Source organism: Tympanuchus pallidicinctus, unplaced genomic scaffold (genome assembly GCF_026119805.1).
Source record: "Tympanuchus pallidicinctus isolate F22 unplaced genomic scaffold, pur_lepc_1.0 scaffold16, whole genome shotgun sequence".
Taxonomy (NCBI): Eukaryota; Metazoa; Chordata; class Aves; order Galliformes; family Phasianidae; genus Tympanuchus; species Tympanuchus pallidicinctus.
In genome coordinates this window covers 8,708,265-8,726,758 of record NW_026294679.1, presented here as the reverse complement: position 1 = coordinate 8,726,758, position 18,494 = coordinate 8,708,265, and the positions used below count along the sequence as shown (strand labels likewise).

Sequence of the window (18,494 nt, the reverse complement as noted above, 5' to 3'; positions counted from 1 at the left end):
CCAAAGCCTGTGTGGGTAATTTGTTTCTTTGTGACAACCAGAATTTCAGCTGCAGCCTTACTGCTGTCTGGTCATGGATAGCTTCCTTCAGCCATTGTGCTGTAGCTATCTTGTTTCCTGAGCTGTCATGGCTTGGCTGCAGCTCCAGCAGCATGAGGCAATAAGATAGGGCAAGACAAGATGCTGCTCCTCTGATCAGCTTTCCTTTCCTTCTAGTAAGTATATGTCAAAGCCTTCAGGATAAGCTCATTCCTCTCGCTCAGCTTGTCCTATAATAAATTAAATGCAATGCCTTATTTTAAGGCAAAATAAACCTCATTAGTTTCTTTAGAAAACTACTTAGGCAAGCAAGTACTGCCATTCTCTATCTTTAGAAATATTTATGGGGTTCACAGAGTGAAGCCAATCTTCTAATGCTTTCTTTCTGTTCTTGTAGTAGTTTGGATCAGTTTGCTTTTTTTCTTTTAAAGGTAATGCAACTCTAAGAATGTAACATAGAGGGATGGTTTTCTATATCAGCTCTCCTTCTCTGACAGATTATTACAGCTAGTGCCTGTTCCTCTTGGTATTTAAGATGTTTTTGGTTAGATATTTGAAAGCAACCGGTAGGCTTGTTGGTCAGGAAATAACCAGCCTTTGCTGTGAAACATTTGAAGCTTTAATTAATAATAATTGGTTCTTGTTTCAGTCTAAGCTCAGTTCTGTTTCTGGTCTATGTCCAAAGACCTTGATGTTTTCACATAACTGTTGTGTCAATACGCACATTCCACATGATTCTTAACTTCAGAGTATAAAGACCCAGAATCTGGAACAAATGTAACTAACTGTGCTGCATGTTTCCTTAAAGCAAAATGACTTAAAAATTGCTGATGCCTCAATCTTTTGGCTGATGTTGGACTGGTGAGAATGGAAGACGAACCAGAGAAAAGAAATATAAACTTAAAATGGCTGCAGGCTCTGATGAGCAACTCAGCTGGGGGCAGTAAATCTACTGCAACTGAGATCTGTATCAACTTGAGGCTGAATGCTTCTGCTGCAGCATCTGGAAAGTACTTTGTTCATTTTATCAATTAAAACTTCCCCACCAAGATCACTTTGGAAGTTGAAACCCTGCACGCTGTTGTGCCTTCAACTGGCAGCGTTCATGAACCAGTGCTTCCTTCAGCTTAAAGAGAGCTCTTCAATCTTTTTGAAGAGAAATTGCAGCTGTAATGAAAGAAGTAAAACAAAACCCATGTACTTTACAGTCCATTTTAGACTGTTTAGAATAGAATAGAATCATTAAGACTAGAAAAATACTTCTAAGATCATCAAATCCAATCATCAACTCATTTGGGAACAAATCTCCTGGGCATGTTATGGTTCAGTGTGGAGAAATGTTGGTGTGCAAAATTCTGCTCCAGTTCTGCTCTGATGCTCTTCAAGCACAAAATGACATTCAGTCATATAAGCAAACCAGTTTAAAAAATTTCACCCCACCACTCCCAATAGCTAACATTCAACTGTGATCATTAGTGCTATCCACATGTTTCTATTACACTACTAATTACTGTCAATATAGATAGCAGCTGTTTTGTCATTGCGCAGTCAAGTTCAACAGCTCCTCAGCTGGAAGACAAGTTTATTCTGGTCATCTTTCTTTGGCTCTAAGACTTCAGAGATGCAGAACAGAAAACATTCCAGTTAAGACTAAGACCGTAAACCATGCAGTTTACAAGCCTTCATAGTAATGTCTTCTCACATTCCAAAACAGCACAGAATTTACCTTTTTGCTGTATTCTCATCTCAGCCCTTGCTAACAGGGAAACTAGAAGTGTAATATATTCCTACGCCACTAAAGAATAGCGCTTCTAGAAAATAAAGTGTTGTGATTTCAAGAGGGAAAAGCAACCTGCTTGCAGAATACTGAAACTGAATCTAGTTCCCTATTACCACAGCTCAGAAACAACCTAAGATTATGGCTCACCACCAGCAGTAATGCACAGAAGGCTAGAAGTTAAAAAAACAATAACAAAAAAGCCTGGGTAGTGCTAGAGGTAAACAGCCTCAGCAGCAGCACAGAGTACCAGTTCTGGCTTGTCTGTTAAGTAGTTATTTCTGTATACACTTAATACTGTCTTGAGATAACTTATGCAGGTGGAGATAAACCAGGTGTTAGTTTAGAATAGTCATTTACAAAAACTCCCAACTTCTGATATGGAACTAGTCTAAGCCATGTGCTGTACTTTACATTTCAAAATCTTTCAGCTGGTACAGGTAATTTTTTTTTAAAAGGTCTTCTTTCTAATAATCCATATCAGACGCTACATAGAAATGTTTTAGCAAAGGCATTCATCACTTAGTGACTAGACTTGCAGAAGTTTTCTCTCTTGGAACTAGTGCTTCTTTTCAGCCTAAGATGGATCAGTCCCTTGGATAAAAGCTCTTATTTCAAAGACAGCAGAGGTTAGTTGACTTCTTATTGCAAGAGTTGTAGTCTTTCCAGTTTAGAAAACCACTTCTGAAATACTTCCTTCCCAATCAATACACCTTTCCGTGCCCATAAGCAAGTTCTTATAAGATCTAAGAACAATTAAATCCACAAGTAAATATGAACGTATTATTTATTTGAGGTGGATAATTCACATCATTAAAAGTCACAGGTAACAAATCTTATCTTGAATTTGAATTAGAGATTTATTTTGTGTTTTTCAGGGGGCAGCTTCAAAGAAAGCAAAGTACGAGAGATATGTAACAAGCATCACAACAGATGCAGTTGTGGAAAAAAAAAAACTAAAAGATGGCTGCTCAGAACGCAGTTCAAACAGCAGAAAGAAAAGAAACCTGACTTGGGATGAGAAAAATCCATTTTGAAGGCAATCCACTGAATGGCTTCTTCAGTTATTTATTGTCAAAAAAAGAATGCAAACCATGGCACAGGCATATTCAACCCTTTCAACTGCAAGGAAAAGAAAATCTTGCTCCAACATAGTCTTGCATAAGTCCAAAGTAATACAGAAAATTTCAAGTAAAGGATTATGGTCCGAAGTAAAAAACTCCATTTCTTATTAAAAAAAAAAAAAAGGAGAAGGCTATCTGCTTTTCTTCTCTCCATCCACTGGTTGATCCGTTTCAGAGTCAGATTGGCATTTTTCCACACATTTCCTAGGGAACCAGCCTCGATCTCTTATTCCACCTTAAGATACGGAAAGTTACATTAACTTGGAACAAAGTACAACCCACTATTTAAGATAAACACAGGACTGAAAGAGACACCAAGAAAATACCTGATTTATTTTCTTATCCAAGGCAGCATATAGAAGTCACCCCTAACTTATTTGTCCAAGGATGCACAGAGTCTCTCACCTGTTTTCACACATCTCCAATATTTCCCAGTACTGTACTTTCCTTGCTATTAGACAATCTTTTCTCACACCCAATGTGAATCTTTTACAATTCCTCTTCTACTCCTTAGAAACGCAGGAAGCAGCTAACAACTTGCTCTACAACAAACCTTAATGCAACTGATGTCTGTTTGTACATACCCTGACTATCTGCTATCTTTTTCCTCTCCAGTTAAGGAACCCAAATTCTTTCAGCTTCTTCATATAGATCTAATTTTCTAGCGCTCCAAATACTCTCATTGTTTCCCACTCAATGCTCTACAGCTGATTTCCCCTTTTCTGGAGATGTAGCAAGATGTTTGCTTGTGTCATTACTTCAGCCAAATTTCTGAAAACCTTAAGTGGGATGGAAGGATTACTTCATGCATTTGTGAAGCTAGATGCTTCCTCTTTTTGTGAATGTTGACTCATCCTAAGATTATGGTTGTCTACTTTTCCCTCTAAAAGAACTGCTACTTAATCATTATTTTTTCCACCTTTCTTTATGAAGCTAGTTATTCCTGCCTGTTTATGGCATTTTGCTATGCAGTGTTAACAAATCTCATGATATTTGTAAAGTCCAGTTCTCCAAAGTGCTAATGATATTTTGAGTTCTCATCCAGACTTTCAATATGTACAAAGTCTTTCATCCAGACTTCGTTTCACATGCAAAGTTTTAAAAAAAAAAAAAAAAAAAAAAGACTATTTACCACAGATACCTTCTCCAAACCTTCACAATATGAACTACTATTATACTCATTTCAGTGACTTGTTTATATTTGGTGTTTGAAAACACTTCCAGCTCACGGAGGCATCCAGCTTCCCATGAGAAGCATGGATGGTTTCAACATAGAGACTGCTGGGTTCCTCTCTTTTGCCAACAAGAAACATACATGCAATGCATTCACAGCTGTTTGGAAAATGTAAACCAAATGTAAACAGTAAAGACTGTGGATGTGGCTTTAAAGAGAAGAGGGGCTAATGCTATTAAAGTAAGTCATTCTACATTTTGAGAACTGAATTCATGATACTCATGTTTCTATCCAGAAGCTAGACAGCTGTAAAGTTGATTTGCAACTTTTTAACAGAAAAAAAATGAAAATAACTGTTTCATACCATCAACAGCCGAGTTAAGAATCTTCTCACCATACATCCAGTGTCTAAAGAAAGCATAACAGGTAATTAGATGCCAGCACTCATCTCAATATTGCTTTTAACAAAAGAGAAAGTGTAGAACCACTAACTTTAAGCCTCTTGTGGCTAAAATCAGATCCCCTTTACTCAGTGCAATTCTAGGTTCTTCAGTACATGGTGTTGTGAAGAATGTTTTAACACCTTTAGTCACAGGGCAGCAGACACCACTGTAATCTTCTATGGCTCGATACCGCACCTACAAATTTGAACAGAACATGGCAATGTATTACACTGTGGAGCTATGGCCTTGCTGAGTGTTTTGTACCAAAAATCACTTAAAGCATCCCATTAGATTTGAGCATAAATGACCACCGCTGTGAAAGAGACTCAAAATTCCAGATTAACTGCTTGACAACTAAGCACTGCGTCATCTTTATTATTAGGAAACTAAAGAGTAAATGCAAAGGAAGCTAAATTTTAAGTTTAATTAAGCAGAGGCTACGGAACACTTTGTGTGGAAACACAAAGCCTTTGTTAATTGCTAGGTTTAAAAATGAAAAGAAACAGTATCAGTGATTACTTATATTTAGTTATAAGGAAATTCCTAAGTGATGTCAGATCAGAAACATCACAAATACTTACACTTCTTACTCGCTTGTCTGCTTTCTGCTTCAGTTGCTCTATCTATAAATGATCATATATAAAAAATTAGGTGGTGTTTGAGAGGACGTGTGTGTATTCAGCACAAAATGAAGTACTGAAATCATTAAACAAACTCAGGGAAATGTATTTAGCACTTCAAAGCACTCATAAAAGCACGTCAGCCTATCAAAAATGGCAGAAAATCTGACAGAACTCATGCTTCTTAGTCTATTCTAGTTACTTTAAAATCATTATCGCAGAGGAAGGCAGGGGATACTGGGGAAGATTAACCTGAGATAACATCCAAGATAATTACCGTCAAACTGTACCGATGACAGCCTTCTCTCACCGGCCAGTCCAGGCCATCTCCCTCAGGAATCCCAGACCACGTAAACACTTGCTTGAAGTTCTTCCATTTACTTCCCATATCATATGGAAAAATAAAGGTTTCATCTGTTTGGTAGTACTGGATTCTATCTTTGGCCTGGAAATAAAGAAATGCAGCACATAAAACATCTTAGGAACTATAGTTGACCAGCAAATATTAAGGAGGCCAGGTCATAGGCCCTGTGTGGATCTATGAGTCCCAAAGGTGATCATTTTGGGACAAGAGTAGCAAATTCCCACACTAACCTGGGCTTTTAAAACTACTTGCAACTAGATGATATAACTGTAGCATTTAGAATTTGTGGTTTTGTTTGTATTCCTGATTTACTCTGTTTAACAGCAGAGTCACTTGGCTACACTTCTGACCAATCCATTCCAAGCCTTAATTTTATTTAATGCCTTTTAAAAAGGCTTATGTCTAACTATTTCTCAGTTAAACACAAAGATTCCCACAACTCAGAATTTCTTGCTTAACGACTGCAAACATAATTCAATACTTAGAGTGTTTAGCTCAAAGAACTGAGTATAAAGGCATGCTTTAAATATTACATTTTCTGTATTAGTGAATGCTCCATTCTTTCAGTAATAGTGACATCTAGTGGAACAATGGAAGAATTTGTTCTATGTTGCAGTAGTATTGTTTATAAAACACATATACATACATATTGTAGTGTGTGTTGAGTCTTCAGAAATGATATATTAGTAGTCTATATTTGACAGAAATTTCTACAGATTATTCCACATTTAATTAATAGTTGTAACAGACTTTCAGTGTCCAATTACTCCAAGGTCTACAGACTATGACACAGCTAAGGTAGACAATGGACAAAGAGAAAGCAGTGCAATATCTAGGTACTCATAAATGCTCAAGATCCTACTGATAATCTGACACAGAACAAGAAAAGATAATAACAAAATGTTTGTTTGTAACTTGGTGGCAGAGAAGTATTTTCTTAAGTCACCTTTTGCATGCTGTACTTCTTTTGAAAAATACTGTGAAATCCTCCGGTGATACAGACATCAATGAGAAATTTCAGAAGATGAGATGATTTTTAGGACTTCTTTCAAAATGGAAGAAAATCTCCCAACTCTCCTATGCAACATGCATTACAGAATCACAGACCCTAGACCCATTTAAGAGCTGACTGCCAGTAGGGAAGGATCTCTTCCAGAGATCTCCCCTCTGGAGTTGTGCAGCAAGCCCAGCATATGGGTGAGCACTCTATTTATTCTCTTTTGTATAACAACCTGCTTAGCTAAACTCTCTGGTATATTCCATAATTATAAAATCTGTATGTTCATTGATTATACAATCAAGAAGTAGGAAGCAAAGAAAATCACGGGCCTGAATAAGCCATCTAGAATGGGTAGAGAAGTCAGACAATTAAAGATAGACAAAACTACTTAGTAGAAACAATAACAGCTTAAGTTACAAATGGAAAAAAACATTCTGATTTTCCAGGTAGATAAGCAAAGTCCCCTAAAAACAAGTGCTTTTCTAGGGTCACCCTGGTCCTCATATTAAATGAGTGTTACAGCGACACCTTTGGTTCAAATCTGGACAGGTGGAGCAAAAAATTAATAGATACAAAGAATTGTTAACAACACAGAACAAGTCTACTGGAGTAAAAGCCTACCTTTTCTTCAATCCAGGACTCGATTGAAGTTTTGTTTGTCAAAATGACTTTCATCTAAATTAAATAAAAGTGTTAGATGTATTATTTCCTGCAGAAATACATTAGCTAGGCAAAGAAAACTTCATTTAACAAGCTAGATTTAACTTTGAACAACAGAACAACTACTTATAAGCTTAACCAAACCATGAAATGTTCAAAATGAATATTCAGCATAGATGCATGGTAATGCTATCATCCAGAACTACACACTTGGAAAGATACCAATATATAATATTATATAATAATATAATATTTCAATTTATGCTAAGATTGTGGTTTTTTTTTTTTTTTTTTTCATTCCAAAGATCTCAAACGTTTCAAGCAATGTGCCAGGCACACTTATTCCTATTTTCACAGACAGGGACAAGATTCCCCAAAAGTATTGGGTATTTTGCCTTTTCTAGAACAGGATTCACACAGCACATCTCATCTTTTCTTTTTCTATTAGATTTCCACTACAAAGTTCTAAAGAGGAAAAAAGCAACAAAAAAATCTTGAGTAACACAGCTACATAAGCTCTAAACAAGTGTTCCTATCACAATTCTGAATTCTGCTTCTGCCCTGCAGTCCATACCAGTAACAAAAGAGGTGCAAATCACATCTTTTAGCTTGTTTCTAGCAGAAGCCATAAGCTTACCTGAATAATAAACAGCATACCAACAGCAATTGTTGTTCCTAATGCCAGTCCTAAGGCAAATAAAGATGCAGCAAATGCAGACAGTCCAAAGGGAATAATGGTTCGAGGGTCTCTTTTGGCTGCACTCATATCAATTTTTACAGAACTCCACCCAAAAGATATCTGCAAAGGGAAAGCATTCTTATTCAGGTCTGAAACATAACAACTGTTGAAATCAAACTAGTTACCTGTAAGTAATCTGAAGGTGTGTGCTCAACCTCTGATAGGCTCATAATGCAAGTGGGGTAGATAAAATTTTGTATATATCTACTTTTGTTTATTTATATATAAATATATAAGTAAAATGCTTTATATTTTATATTTATATATACATATAAAAGTTTTCTTGTTCTAATTTTTCCTCTTCGTTCTTTGTTGAAAACTAAACCCAAATTGCTACGTAGCAAATTCCACCACAAACTAGGCCTAAAATCTGCAGCAAAAATCCACACTACAGAACACACTCAACAGTTTCTGAGAGAAAACACGTGCATGGCTCAGTATCTATTTTCAATGGAAATGCTACAGGTTTTCCTCTGAAAGCTTCTGCAATTAGCAGTTCGTACTGTTACTGCTCTGCAAACACAGCACAGAGCTGTTATCTGTTAGACTGAGTTAATGTCTTCAAGCTTTTCGATGCAACCGCAAAGGTTAAAAATCAAAGATCAAAATCTTAACCAAAGATCTGGAACGAGGGATGTATTCCACAAGAAGCTTTCCTAATTGTTCTCTTAATTTTTCTACTTTTAAAACAAATTCAACATAATTTATTTGTGGCTCCCAAGGTATAATATATCATGTTCTTGAAGAAAATGATACAATTCTAAACAGTGGAGAGCAGAAGAAGATAAATAGCACTTAACTTGTGGTAAAGTATAACACATGATATGTTCTACTCACAATCAGTGTTCAGTCAGCACAAAGCTCTAGCAAACTCTCTGTGGCTATGACAAGCAACTGGAGGGAAAAAAAATGGGGGGGGGGGGTGGAGGAAGAACCAAACATTTTTTTGAATCCCTCGCCTAATACTGAACATTCTTCTCAAAATGCAAAGAGCAAAACAGCACACACTGAAAGAACAAAAGGAATTCCACGTGCTTCTTTTCAGGAAAGCAAATTGTCCCATGCTCCCAAGAATAAATAACCCATCCAACTTTAAGAACATTTTAAGCACTTAACTATGTTTTCTTACTCTGTTGTAAAGCTGAGTGTACATAGTCATTACAAATATGAAAGATGCGTGAATGCATCCTAGTGGTGCTAAGAGGAGAAACAAAGTGAAAGATGCGTGATTCTGGTAACCACAACAGTTGTTGATCCAAGGGCAATGGTGATCCATCTTCATGACACACCTGTAAATAACAAATGGTGATTAATATAGACAACATCAATGATGCTTTAAAAGAAAATCAAAGGAAAGGACTGCTAACTTGCTACAACTTCATCTTCGCTTAATCCCACCAATAAAGTATATTTTGAGATTTTTGTTATTCAAAATAGTACTTCATGCTGTAGAACAAAAGAAAGCAAAAAAGAAAGTACTAGAAGGTCCTACTCTCACCCGTTGTCCTTCCTTCTCTTTATTCAAACTTACTAGTTGCTAATAAATACCACATTTCAGAGCCAATGTGCAGAGGCATGGGAAGTTTAAGAGTACAAATGTAATAATTAACCATAAATATTGCTGCCAATTCTTTATAAAATAAGCACACCAAGAAAACAAAATATCAAATGTCCTTTGGACCTCCTGAATATAGAACACACAAAGATACACCAACAGAGGCATATTAAGAGACATTAAACGTCTCTCGCTTTCTGCAGAAGGCCTCTGAAGACTTCATTAACTGCTACATACTAACCTCACACCACTTACTAATAGCAATTTTGCAGACCTACGATATGTGATAAACAAAGGGCCGAATTACACAGATATCCAGCTTCTCTGAAAACAGATATTTCAAACTATTGATCTCATTTATCTTTTAAGCTACTACATTCCCGATAGGAAGCTCAGTTTTACCTTCTAAAGAATTAACACTTTTTTGTTAATGTATGTTCAGCTGTTGCTGTACAAGTTTTTGAAAATGTGATCATAATCATCAGCTCAGCTGTTTCTGAAGAAGCTCCTTAATCTGGGCTAGAAGATTCATAAGGACCACCACAATTTAATCCATTCATGGACTGAAAACTGCCATTGCACAGATGATTTTCAGTTGTGATTTACATTAACTACCTCGCTGCACTGCTGCAGTCTAGAGATACACACAGTGTGAGTTATTTTGGCCAGAGCCAAGGGGCAGTAACTGCTTAAAACATATCAGCAGAATGATCTGTAGACTGTGCTGTGGTTTCTGCCTTTAATAATTTAGTGAAATAAACTAGAACTTGCTTTTGTAAAGATAATCACAGGCATCTGCTGACAATTTCTAATATCCTATCAACACAAGGATTGTCACTCAGAGAAAGGAGTCTTATTTTAAAACTCAAGAATGATGCAGCAAATTGCAACATTGCTCTGTTTTCAGTCTCTACTTCCTGAAAGCACTGATTGGGTATCTTGTATTTATAGCAACAACAAGTAAATGTGCACACTGCAATACCCTCTTACCATGTTCTCCAGCAATCCTCCAGAGGAGGACCTACCCAATAAAAAGATAAATGCATCTACAGCCTGGACTGCAGACAGCACAAGTGGCTTGCTTGTTCCAAGACACACTAAATTCCAGTGCAGCTATTTATAATAAAAGCTTAAAAACATTAGCTCAAAACAGGTCTGTTGCAGGACTAACACACAAAAAAGCCAAAAGCTTTTTATGTTGACCCAAAAGGCTTATCAGTTCACTTAAACAGACCTCTCTTGAAAAAAAAAAAAACCAAACAAATCCTCAAGTGAATGGTAAGAAACAGTCCAAAATTTCCTCTTAAATCTACAAGTTATTCCCATTTGGAAAGATAGCATAACAGACCTTCCTGCTCACTGAACGTGAGAGTGCTTGGACTCACAACTTAAAAAAAGGATTGGAAGATTTTTAGATATTTACACAGGCTCATCTCTCTGAAACAGTACTGACATATTTTAACCCTGCCAAGTTCCCAGGAGAAATTATTTCCAGCTGAAAAGAAAATGTTAAAGGTAGGTTATTCATTTTTCTTTAATTATAACACTGTAAGAACACAGAGAAGTCATACAACTGGAAACTGGAAGTATTTGAAGCAGTGTTTGTAGTGAAATCTTTAAAATATATACAGCACAAGACCAGAATGAATTTATTTTAGCAGCTCATCACTCGCAATGAAGTTGCTTTTCATACAGACAGAAACCAACTTTAAAGAGACTGTACCTGTTACACTTTCGACAGTGGTGTGAACGTGGTGCCTTGTAAGACTGACACACTTTACAGTACTGGAGATACATGCAATCCTGAGATTTTTCCTTTGAATAGAAGAATGGGCATATTACACAGAATACATAATTCTGCTGACATCACATATCTTAGCACTTGCATGGTGGCCTTATGCATATCCGCCTTCTTCTGGCAGGGTGTGTTCCATAACCCAACCCTCCTAAGCCAAAACAAAAAATAAAAGAACTCTCTCCATTATCAACATAACCATCACTGTTGAAAGTACTGCTTGCTTAAACAAATAAGCAATTTGGAGAAATAACAATTGTGCAAGCAGGGTTTTATAGTGAACATCTGAGAATATAAACCAGCGTGGGGCCAAAAAAAATGGGAAGAGAAGAAGTGTTTGTGCAGAGAGATGGACTTGTAGACAGTAAACAGTAGCAATGGGCCAAGCAGAGTATCCCAGTATCCTGCTGGGACTCTACTTGGATACTCTGTAGTGCACTTCGTTTTGAGAAACGCTCCACAAGTAGGAGTGATTATAACTGATTTGTGCATCATGGCCCTGAGCTCCAGCTCTGGGCAGCTGTCTGAAGATGCTGAGTCTGCAATGTTCTGGCCCCAGCCACTCCTCTTCCCACAGGTTACTGAAACAAAGGCAAACTTCTACCTTGTCTTACTGCATGTTAGAATCACACAGTGGCTGAGGTTGGAAGGTCCTCAACCAAAGAAGTCCAACCCCAGCCATGGGCGGGGTGCTCCCACCAGATCAGGGCCCAATCAAAGCTAGCCCTGAATGCTTCCAGAGATGGGCAGCACTGCCAGCATGTGAGTAAAGAATTTCTTCCTAACATCCAACCCAAATCTCCCTTCTTTTAGTTTCAAGCCAATCCCCCTCCCCTATTACCATCTGCTTGTGCAAAATGTCAGTCCCCCTCCTGCTTACAAGCTCCTCTCAATTACTGCAAGCCTGCACTGAGGTCTCCCCGGAGCCAGCTCTCCTCCATGCCGAACAAGCCCAGCTCCCTCAGCCTTTCTTCACAGAACGGAGCCCTCTGATCATCCTCGTGGCCCTCCTCAGGAATGAGCACCGCGTGACGGCTGAGCACAGCGCAGCGTGTCAGCACAGAGGGGCGCGGGGCACGGAGGCGAGCGGAGGTTCCCACGCAGGCGCGGAGCGGCCCGCAGGACAGGTGTGAGCACCCAGGGCCAGGCCCGCGCCCCCCCAATCCCACCCCGCCGAGCCGAGCCCGGGCACGAAGCTGCTCTTACCGGTGTCCACCCCAGCGGGACGTACCCGGGGCCGACAAACATGGCGTTGAAATAGTTGTAGAGAATCATGACGGTCCAGTTAAGGAGCATGATGAAGTTGACGCTGCCCCCGGCCGTGTCCAGGGGCCAGTACCACAGCACGGCGTCCGCGATGGCGGTGGCGGAGCAGACGATCACTACGGACAGGGCCACCAGCGGCCCCCAGTGGCACAGCCGCCGCACCTCCCGCAGCCCCCCGGGGCCGCCCATGGCCGCTACCGCCGCCGCCCGCCCGACCCCTCCTCGCCGCCGCGCATGGCTCCCTCAGCCCCTCGCCGTCCCGCCGGGAGGAACGGGAAAGGGAAGGGGAGGCGTTGGGGCCCGCCGGGCCTCGGCCCCGCCCCGAGAGGCGGCTGGGAGCGGGGCCGCCCGCCCAGCGCGGCCCGCGAGGCGGAGGCGGTCCGCGCGCTATTGCGGCCCGCTGGGAAACGGGCGGCCGAGGGGCGGGCGGTGTGCCGGAACCCGCGGCGGTGGGACGGCTTTGCGGGGAGCAGAACGCGGAAGCGGCTTCGAGGAGAGCGGCGAAGCGCGGCGTCCCCGCCGGGCCGACCCTGCGGCGAGGCGAAGCGAGGCGAGGCCATGTCGTCCGATTTCGAGAGCTACGAGCAGGACTTCGCCGTGCTGACGGCCGACATCACGGGAAGGATCGGCCGGGTGCCCAAGCTGCTCGGAGGTGAGCGGCGGGGCCGGGAGCCGCCGGCTGCACGGAGCCTCCCGGCGGCGGGGCGGGCACAGCGCTGGTGGAGCCGTCGCCGAGCGGCCGCGAGCCGCGCTTCGTGCTGCGGGACCGGCCCTTGGTCACGGTTAGGCTGAGCGAGTGCATGGGCTGAGCTTGTGCGGGGTTTCGTCCGAATGGGTGCTTTTGCTGCCTGCTGTCAGGGCAGTTGAGGCTGTGCTGACTCGCACGTAGGAGGAAATCGGTGCTTGTGTACGTCAAGGTGTTTGTCGCCGGCTGCTGTACTCATGGTCTCCTGACGTATCCCTGCAGGCATGTCTGTGAGTGTGAGGGAGAGAGATAGAAATAAGACTAACCCAGCAGCGAAGTGTGAATCGGTGCTCTGATGTGGTGCTCCTGAGTAGGGCAGAGGGAAGCTGAAATCGGGTTTCCTCACCTCTTCCTCACGTAGCTCACCTCAATGAAACCCCTGTATCTGTTTCCCAAAGTTTTAGGATGCTCAGAGTGTGGGAATGGGTATCATACAGAGAGGGTGTCACAGCACGCGTGCTAATGGTATGCTTTTCTATGTGACTAAAGGACCAAAGTGTAATGTCCTGTTTTTAGGGTGGTGATGAAGTAAATTCTTTAAAGAGAATTTGAGACAGGTGGTTAATTAAAACATGTAATCTCAGTGCACTGCTGAGCCAAAGGTCCAAAATGCATTTAAAACGAGTGAACAGGGATTTTCATAGAATCATGGAGTCACCAAGGTTGGAAAAGACCTACACCATCATCCAATACAGCCGTCCACCTATCACCATCCGTTCTTGCTAAACCATGTTCACGTTCAGTAAACTCTGTTTGTTCTTGAATTGGAGAGTGACAGAATGTCTCAAGTTGGAAGGGACGCACAAAGATCATCAACTCCTGGCTCCACACAGTGCCATGCAAAAATCAGTCCATATGTCTGACAGCATTATCTAGGTGCCTCTTGAACTTTGGCAAGCTTGGTTCTGGGAGGTTATATCTAATTCTATGACAAGGAATTGGAAGGTCTTCTGATAAATTGAAATTTTGATAAATTGGAGTTCAGTGACCAATCATAGGCACAGCTAAAGGATGGGAAACTTTGCCTCCTCATTGACTTAGCAAAGCAAAAAAAGACGGCATAATTCCGTCACAATCTGAAGGTACTTATGAGATTGCATTCCTGTGATTTAGATTTAGATTTAGAATGAGTGTAATTGATGTTACCTGAAACGATGTTTAACGTGCAAATAGCCTCTACAGATATCTACTGAAGAGGCACAGTTAATTGTTCACTATTGTGGTGTGCCTAATCTAGGCAGCATTTCTTTTTCCCCTGCCTCAAAAAGAGCTGCTCATGTTTAAGCAGAGTAAGTATAAGGAGCTCCTGTGAGTACAGGAAGACATCATAAATATGACAGTGCCTTCTGTTTTGAAAATTGGCAGTGCTTCAAGGACAGCTTATTGAAGAGGAACAGAGATTTGATTTCCTAAATGTATAGATTATAGAGGTCATCAGTATCATTTTCTTGGTTGGAAGAATATTTTTCTTTACAGCAGTGGATTTTCCTTAATTCTCTCTTCAAAGACAGCCACCTTATAACTCTAGAGAGGCTTTGGAGCTTAAATATGAAATTAACAAGGAGCACTGTCTTCACTGGTGACATAGCTTGGAAGCAACAGGCTTTGAATTCATAATTCTTTAAGTGGCCATTAGAAATGTGGTTTTTTTTGTCGTTGATTTGTTTGTTTTTTTTTAGAATTTACTATCCTATCAGAGGAGAAGGAATGCGTGTTCCCTGTGGGATCAATAGTTTGGTACAGAGCTGAATGGCCTCAAAATAATACAACAGCTAATTTATTATTTTAAGAGCTGGTTTCTCCATGTTAGCATTTGAGGCTAGTCTTATATATCTTGGGCTGGCTTGCTTTATAGCTCCTTCTTGCATTGTACTTTTGCGGATAAAATGCTTTAATTTTCAGAACTGTTCTGTCTTTCTTCAGCAAAATGTTCAGTTATGATTTTAAACCAAACTGCAGTCTTAGCTAGTAGAGGCATTTTACCACCTGGGTACGCAAAACACAACTCTGACTATGCTGAACACTTTAAGTAGAAATATTTTAAATGCACATTTTTCCCTTGTTTCTTACTAGGAATATTTGCAAGATCAAAACTTCTTCATCACCAGAAGCCCCAGTTAGTTCTTGTGGAGATGGCTTGGAGAGCCTCAAAAAGAGGAATGTGATTCAAGGTGGGAGGGGGACATGAGGAGAGATGCACGGGAGGTGGCATTTTTCAGCAGCAGTGATTTGAGATTGCTGATGGCCTTCTTCCTCCACGCTGGAAGAAGCAGGATGAGAAGTGTAAGGACTTGTGCTACTCCTGAATAATACAGAGAGATCTCCCAAAGTCTAGAGACAGATTTATTTCCTCCTCCTTCCCGAGATGGACCTGCTCTAAGCTTCATGTGCAGTTGGAGAAATACTGGTTAATTGTTTTGCTATTATTCCTGCATGCAGTGTTGACAGGACTTGATGCTGTCTTACATTCTAGAAGGATGATGGCTCAACAAACAATCCTGTTGTCACAGAGGCATAAATAGTTCAGCAAGAAATGAAACAAAGACACTCTGATACTGCAGAAACAATAAGCAGCAGGGACAGTAGAACGTCTGAGGAAGAAATATCTTCTGTTGAGCCAAGCACCACCTGGAGAATTAAAGAAAATGTTTTAAATTAAGAAATGGCTTTTGAATAGATTTTCTGTGATGCTGCTGCAGGTCTTTGGAGAATGAAGATCTTGACTGATGTGTTTTATTAATGTTCCTCAGTGTTGTCGAGAAACATCTGTCTTGTGGTTTGACCAAACATTTATATCTATTTTAATTGCTTGATCTGAAAGAAAATGTTCTCAGTACAAATTGGGATATTTAGCCTTTTTCTAGCATAGTAGCCTCTGTGAGGTGATGTTTTTGACTGGAGGGCTGCTACGTGACATCTGCATCTTCTACTGGGCAGTCAAAGCACTGTGCATCAGGTTTAACTGGAGAAAGTTCTACCATTAATTTTCTGTTATATCCCAGTAATGCAGTTTGCTATTTGCATTTTATGACTGTGCCTCTAGAACCCAGTCTTACGGCCCAAAGAGAAATGGAGCAGTACGTGGATTTTTTTTGTCTTTACTGTTAGACAGTAAACTCTGGCAAAGTGGTATTAGAGTAAAGCTCCTCAGCCAGTGTAGTGAAATCTGCAAATGATAAAACTTCTGTAAACTGAAGTTCTGTGTCACTTACACTTTTCCTCAGTGTGTACTAATAAAAAAAAGCAATTCCACAAGCAATGAAATTTCCTTTACTGTTAGTTCATGTCAGAGATGCGTTACCTTTCTATACTTGTAAGTTATCTGCCCTTCTGTCACAGTGCCTAATGCAAGGGCAAAACTGAAAGAACAGAGGAAAATGTAATAAAAGCTGGCCTTATTTACACAAGTGGTACAACCTTGTGTACACATTCAGGATTCTTTGCAGTCCTTACTCAGATTCCTTACTTTTGTTTCCATTCTTTATACTTTACTTATGTGAACAGTTAAGATATACAAGCCAAGTGCAACATTTTCTTAACAGCTTTCTGTCTGGTAGCGCAAGAACGAAAATTACATTCTAAGTTTAGATATCTTTGGTGTAAAATTGCCTTTTATTTTTTCTAGAGGATATTGCCAGTTCTGAATTAAGAGAAAAGTTATGTATACATAAAAAAAATACTCAGTATTTTATATGATGGAAGTGTACTAGACAAAATTAAGTAAGTAGGTTGGAAACTACTAAAACAAAGCAGGGTAATGCACCAGTAACATGAGAATCTTTAATTGGATCACAGCTTGTTTGTCCTGATCTGCTAGATCTGCAGCAAGCTTCCTTTACTCTGAGCTCATCTGCATACAGTCTCTGAGCACATCTTCTTGTGGATGTCGTGTCTTCCCTTTCTGTGGGCATTCTGACTGTGGAAAAACAGTGGTTGTTTCTTAGGCATAGGCATGGCATTAAGTCTGGAACTATGTGAATGAATCCAGCTGTAGCATTTCATGCTTCTTTTGCTGGCATGAACAACAGGCCTAGATGTTTTGGCAGTACTAGGTGGAAGAGTTGCTTGAATATCTACAGAGTAGATGCATATGATTGTATTGTGCATTTGGAGAAAGAGTTGGATGTTGTTATAGGTCTGGAGTTCAATGACTGATGAACATTTTGTTATAGATTCCTTCAAATGTTTATGTACCAGCAAAGGAAAACATCACCATTGAACAATAGCACAGAGAATCAGAAGCTTAATGCTAAAATTGCACTGATAGCAGTTGAGTTGGCACAGGAATTTGTATTTTTATGTTCAGTAAATCATCTGGTGTGTGTAAATGACTGTATTGGGCTTTAATGAGCTTAGCGATAGGGTAACTGAATATTCAATGAAATGCTATGTAGCTTGTGTAAGTACACACAGAATTTGAACAGCATAAAATATCTTCAAAATAATAATACTCTTCCCTTCCCCCCCCCCCGCGAAATTTAGGAATATAAAGTTGTTTAATTTAATGTGTATGAAAATTGTAATCCAGTGGTACTCAGGGATGTACTGAAATTGCTATGGTACATTTATTTTCTGCTGCTGTGTTTGTAATTTTATTTGAGCTTCAATAAAATGGTATTGTGCATTTTATCTCTTATGTTGTTTTTTCCTTGGTCCAATGGCATCTTGCCTGCTTCCAGGTGAATGGAGGAACAGATATTTTGGGAGCTGAGTAGGGGATTTGAAATGTATGGACAAGGAAACAGATTCTCTTTTGGATTTCGTTATGTTCAGAAGATAAATGTCTTGCCATTAAGTTTTTCTGATTTGAGTACTGTCATAAGAATTTAGTGGGAGATTTAGGAAAGACACTAGCAAAGAATGCAAAGTGCTGCACAGAAATGAACATCTCCCCCACATTCTGCTGTGGTAGCATCTGCCAGATATGGCAGTGTGAATTTAAGATTGCTAAGGAAGATGGTCTTTTTCCATGGCTTCAGGTCTGTAGAGGGGATAACTTGATGAAATTCTGGGCCTCTTTCAAGGGTAAGAGAGAAGCTCTGTTTGTAAGGATTTAAAGGTGAGCTCTAAGATTTTATTTTTGAGAGGATTAAAGTGCTTCCTTCTCACTTCTATCGCTGGTATAGTTCTCATTACTCAGAGGATATCACCATTTGACAATATTTTGAGACATCCTGTTTAGTTCTTACTGCT

The 18,494-nt window shown here is 40.1% G+C and overlaps 2 protein-coding genes across 7 annotated transcripts in view; one reads left to right on the top strand and one right to left on the bottom strand.

Moving 5' to 3' along the window:
• Positions 1-2,585: 2,585 nt before the first annotated feature.
• ZDHHC6 (zinc finger DHHC-type palmitoyltransferase 6) lies at positions 2,586-12,826 on the bottom strand. The gene is made up of 10 exons (XM_052677442.1): positions 12,497-12,826; positions 11,219-11,310; positions 9,070-9,229; positions 7,839-8,000; positions 7,163-7,216; positions 5,455-5,622; positions 5,139-5,180; positions 4,607-4,752; positions 4,479-4,522; positions 2,586-3,175 (listed from the first exon to the last, which is right to left on the bottom strand). Exons 1-10 carry the CDS (start codon positions 12,743-12,745, stop codon positions 3,072-3,074), a joined length of 1,221 nt encoding a protein of 406 aa, XP_052533402.1. The 5' UTR covers positions 12,746-12,826; the 3' UTR covers positions 2,586-3,071.
• VTI1A (vesicle transport through interaction with t-SNAREs 1A) overlaps positions 12,766-18,494 on the top strand; it is a 251,260-nt gene continuing 245,531 nt past the window's right edge. The window contains exon 1 of one of the 6 annotated variants that reach the window (XM_052677449.1): positions 12,766-13,208. In XM_052677449.1, coding sequence (XP_052533409.1) covers positions 12,791-13,208 — 418 coding nt within the window. In that variant the 5' untranslated portion in view covers positions 12,766-12,790. The remainder of the gene's footprint in view (positions 13,209-18,494) is intronic. The other 5 variants (XM_052677447.1, XM_052677443.1, XM_052677444.1 and 2 more) reach the window with 5 other exon arrangements.

Bases quoted from the DNA above. Each gene is read 5' to 3' on its own strand.
- ZDHHC6 (XM_052677442.1), bottom strand. From the start codon at position 12,745: ATGGGCGGCCCCGGGGGGCTGCGGGAGGTGCGGCGGCTGTGCCACTGG. The intron at 5,623-7,162 runs GTAGGCTTTTAC...CTTTATTTCCAG, and splicing joins AGTCCTGGATTGAAGAAAAG to GCCAAAGATAGAATCCAGTA. The intron at 4,753-5,138 runs GTAAGTATTTGT...TCAAATTTGTAG, and splicing joins CAGACAAGCGAGTAAGAAGT to GTGCGGTATCGAGCCATAGA.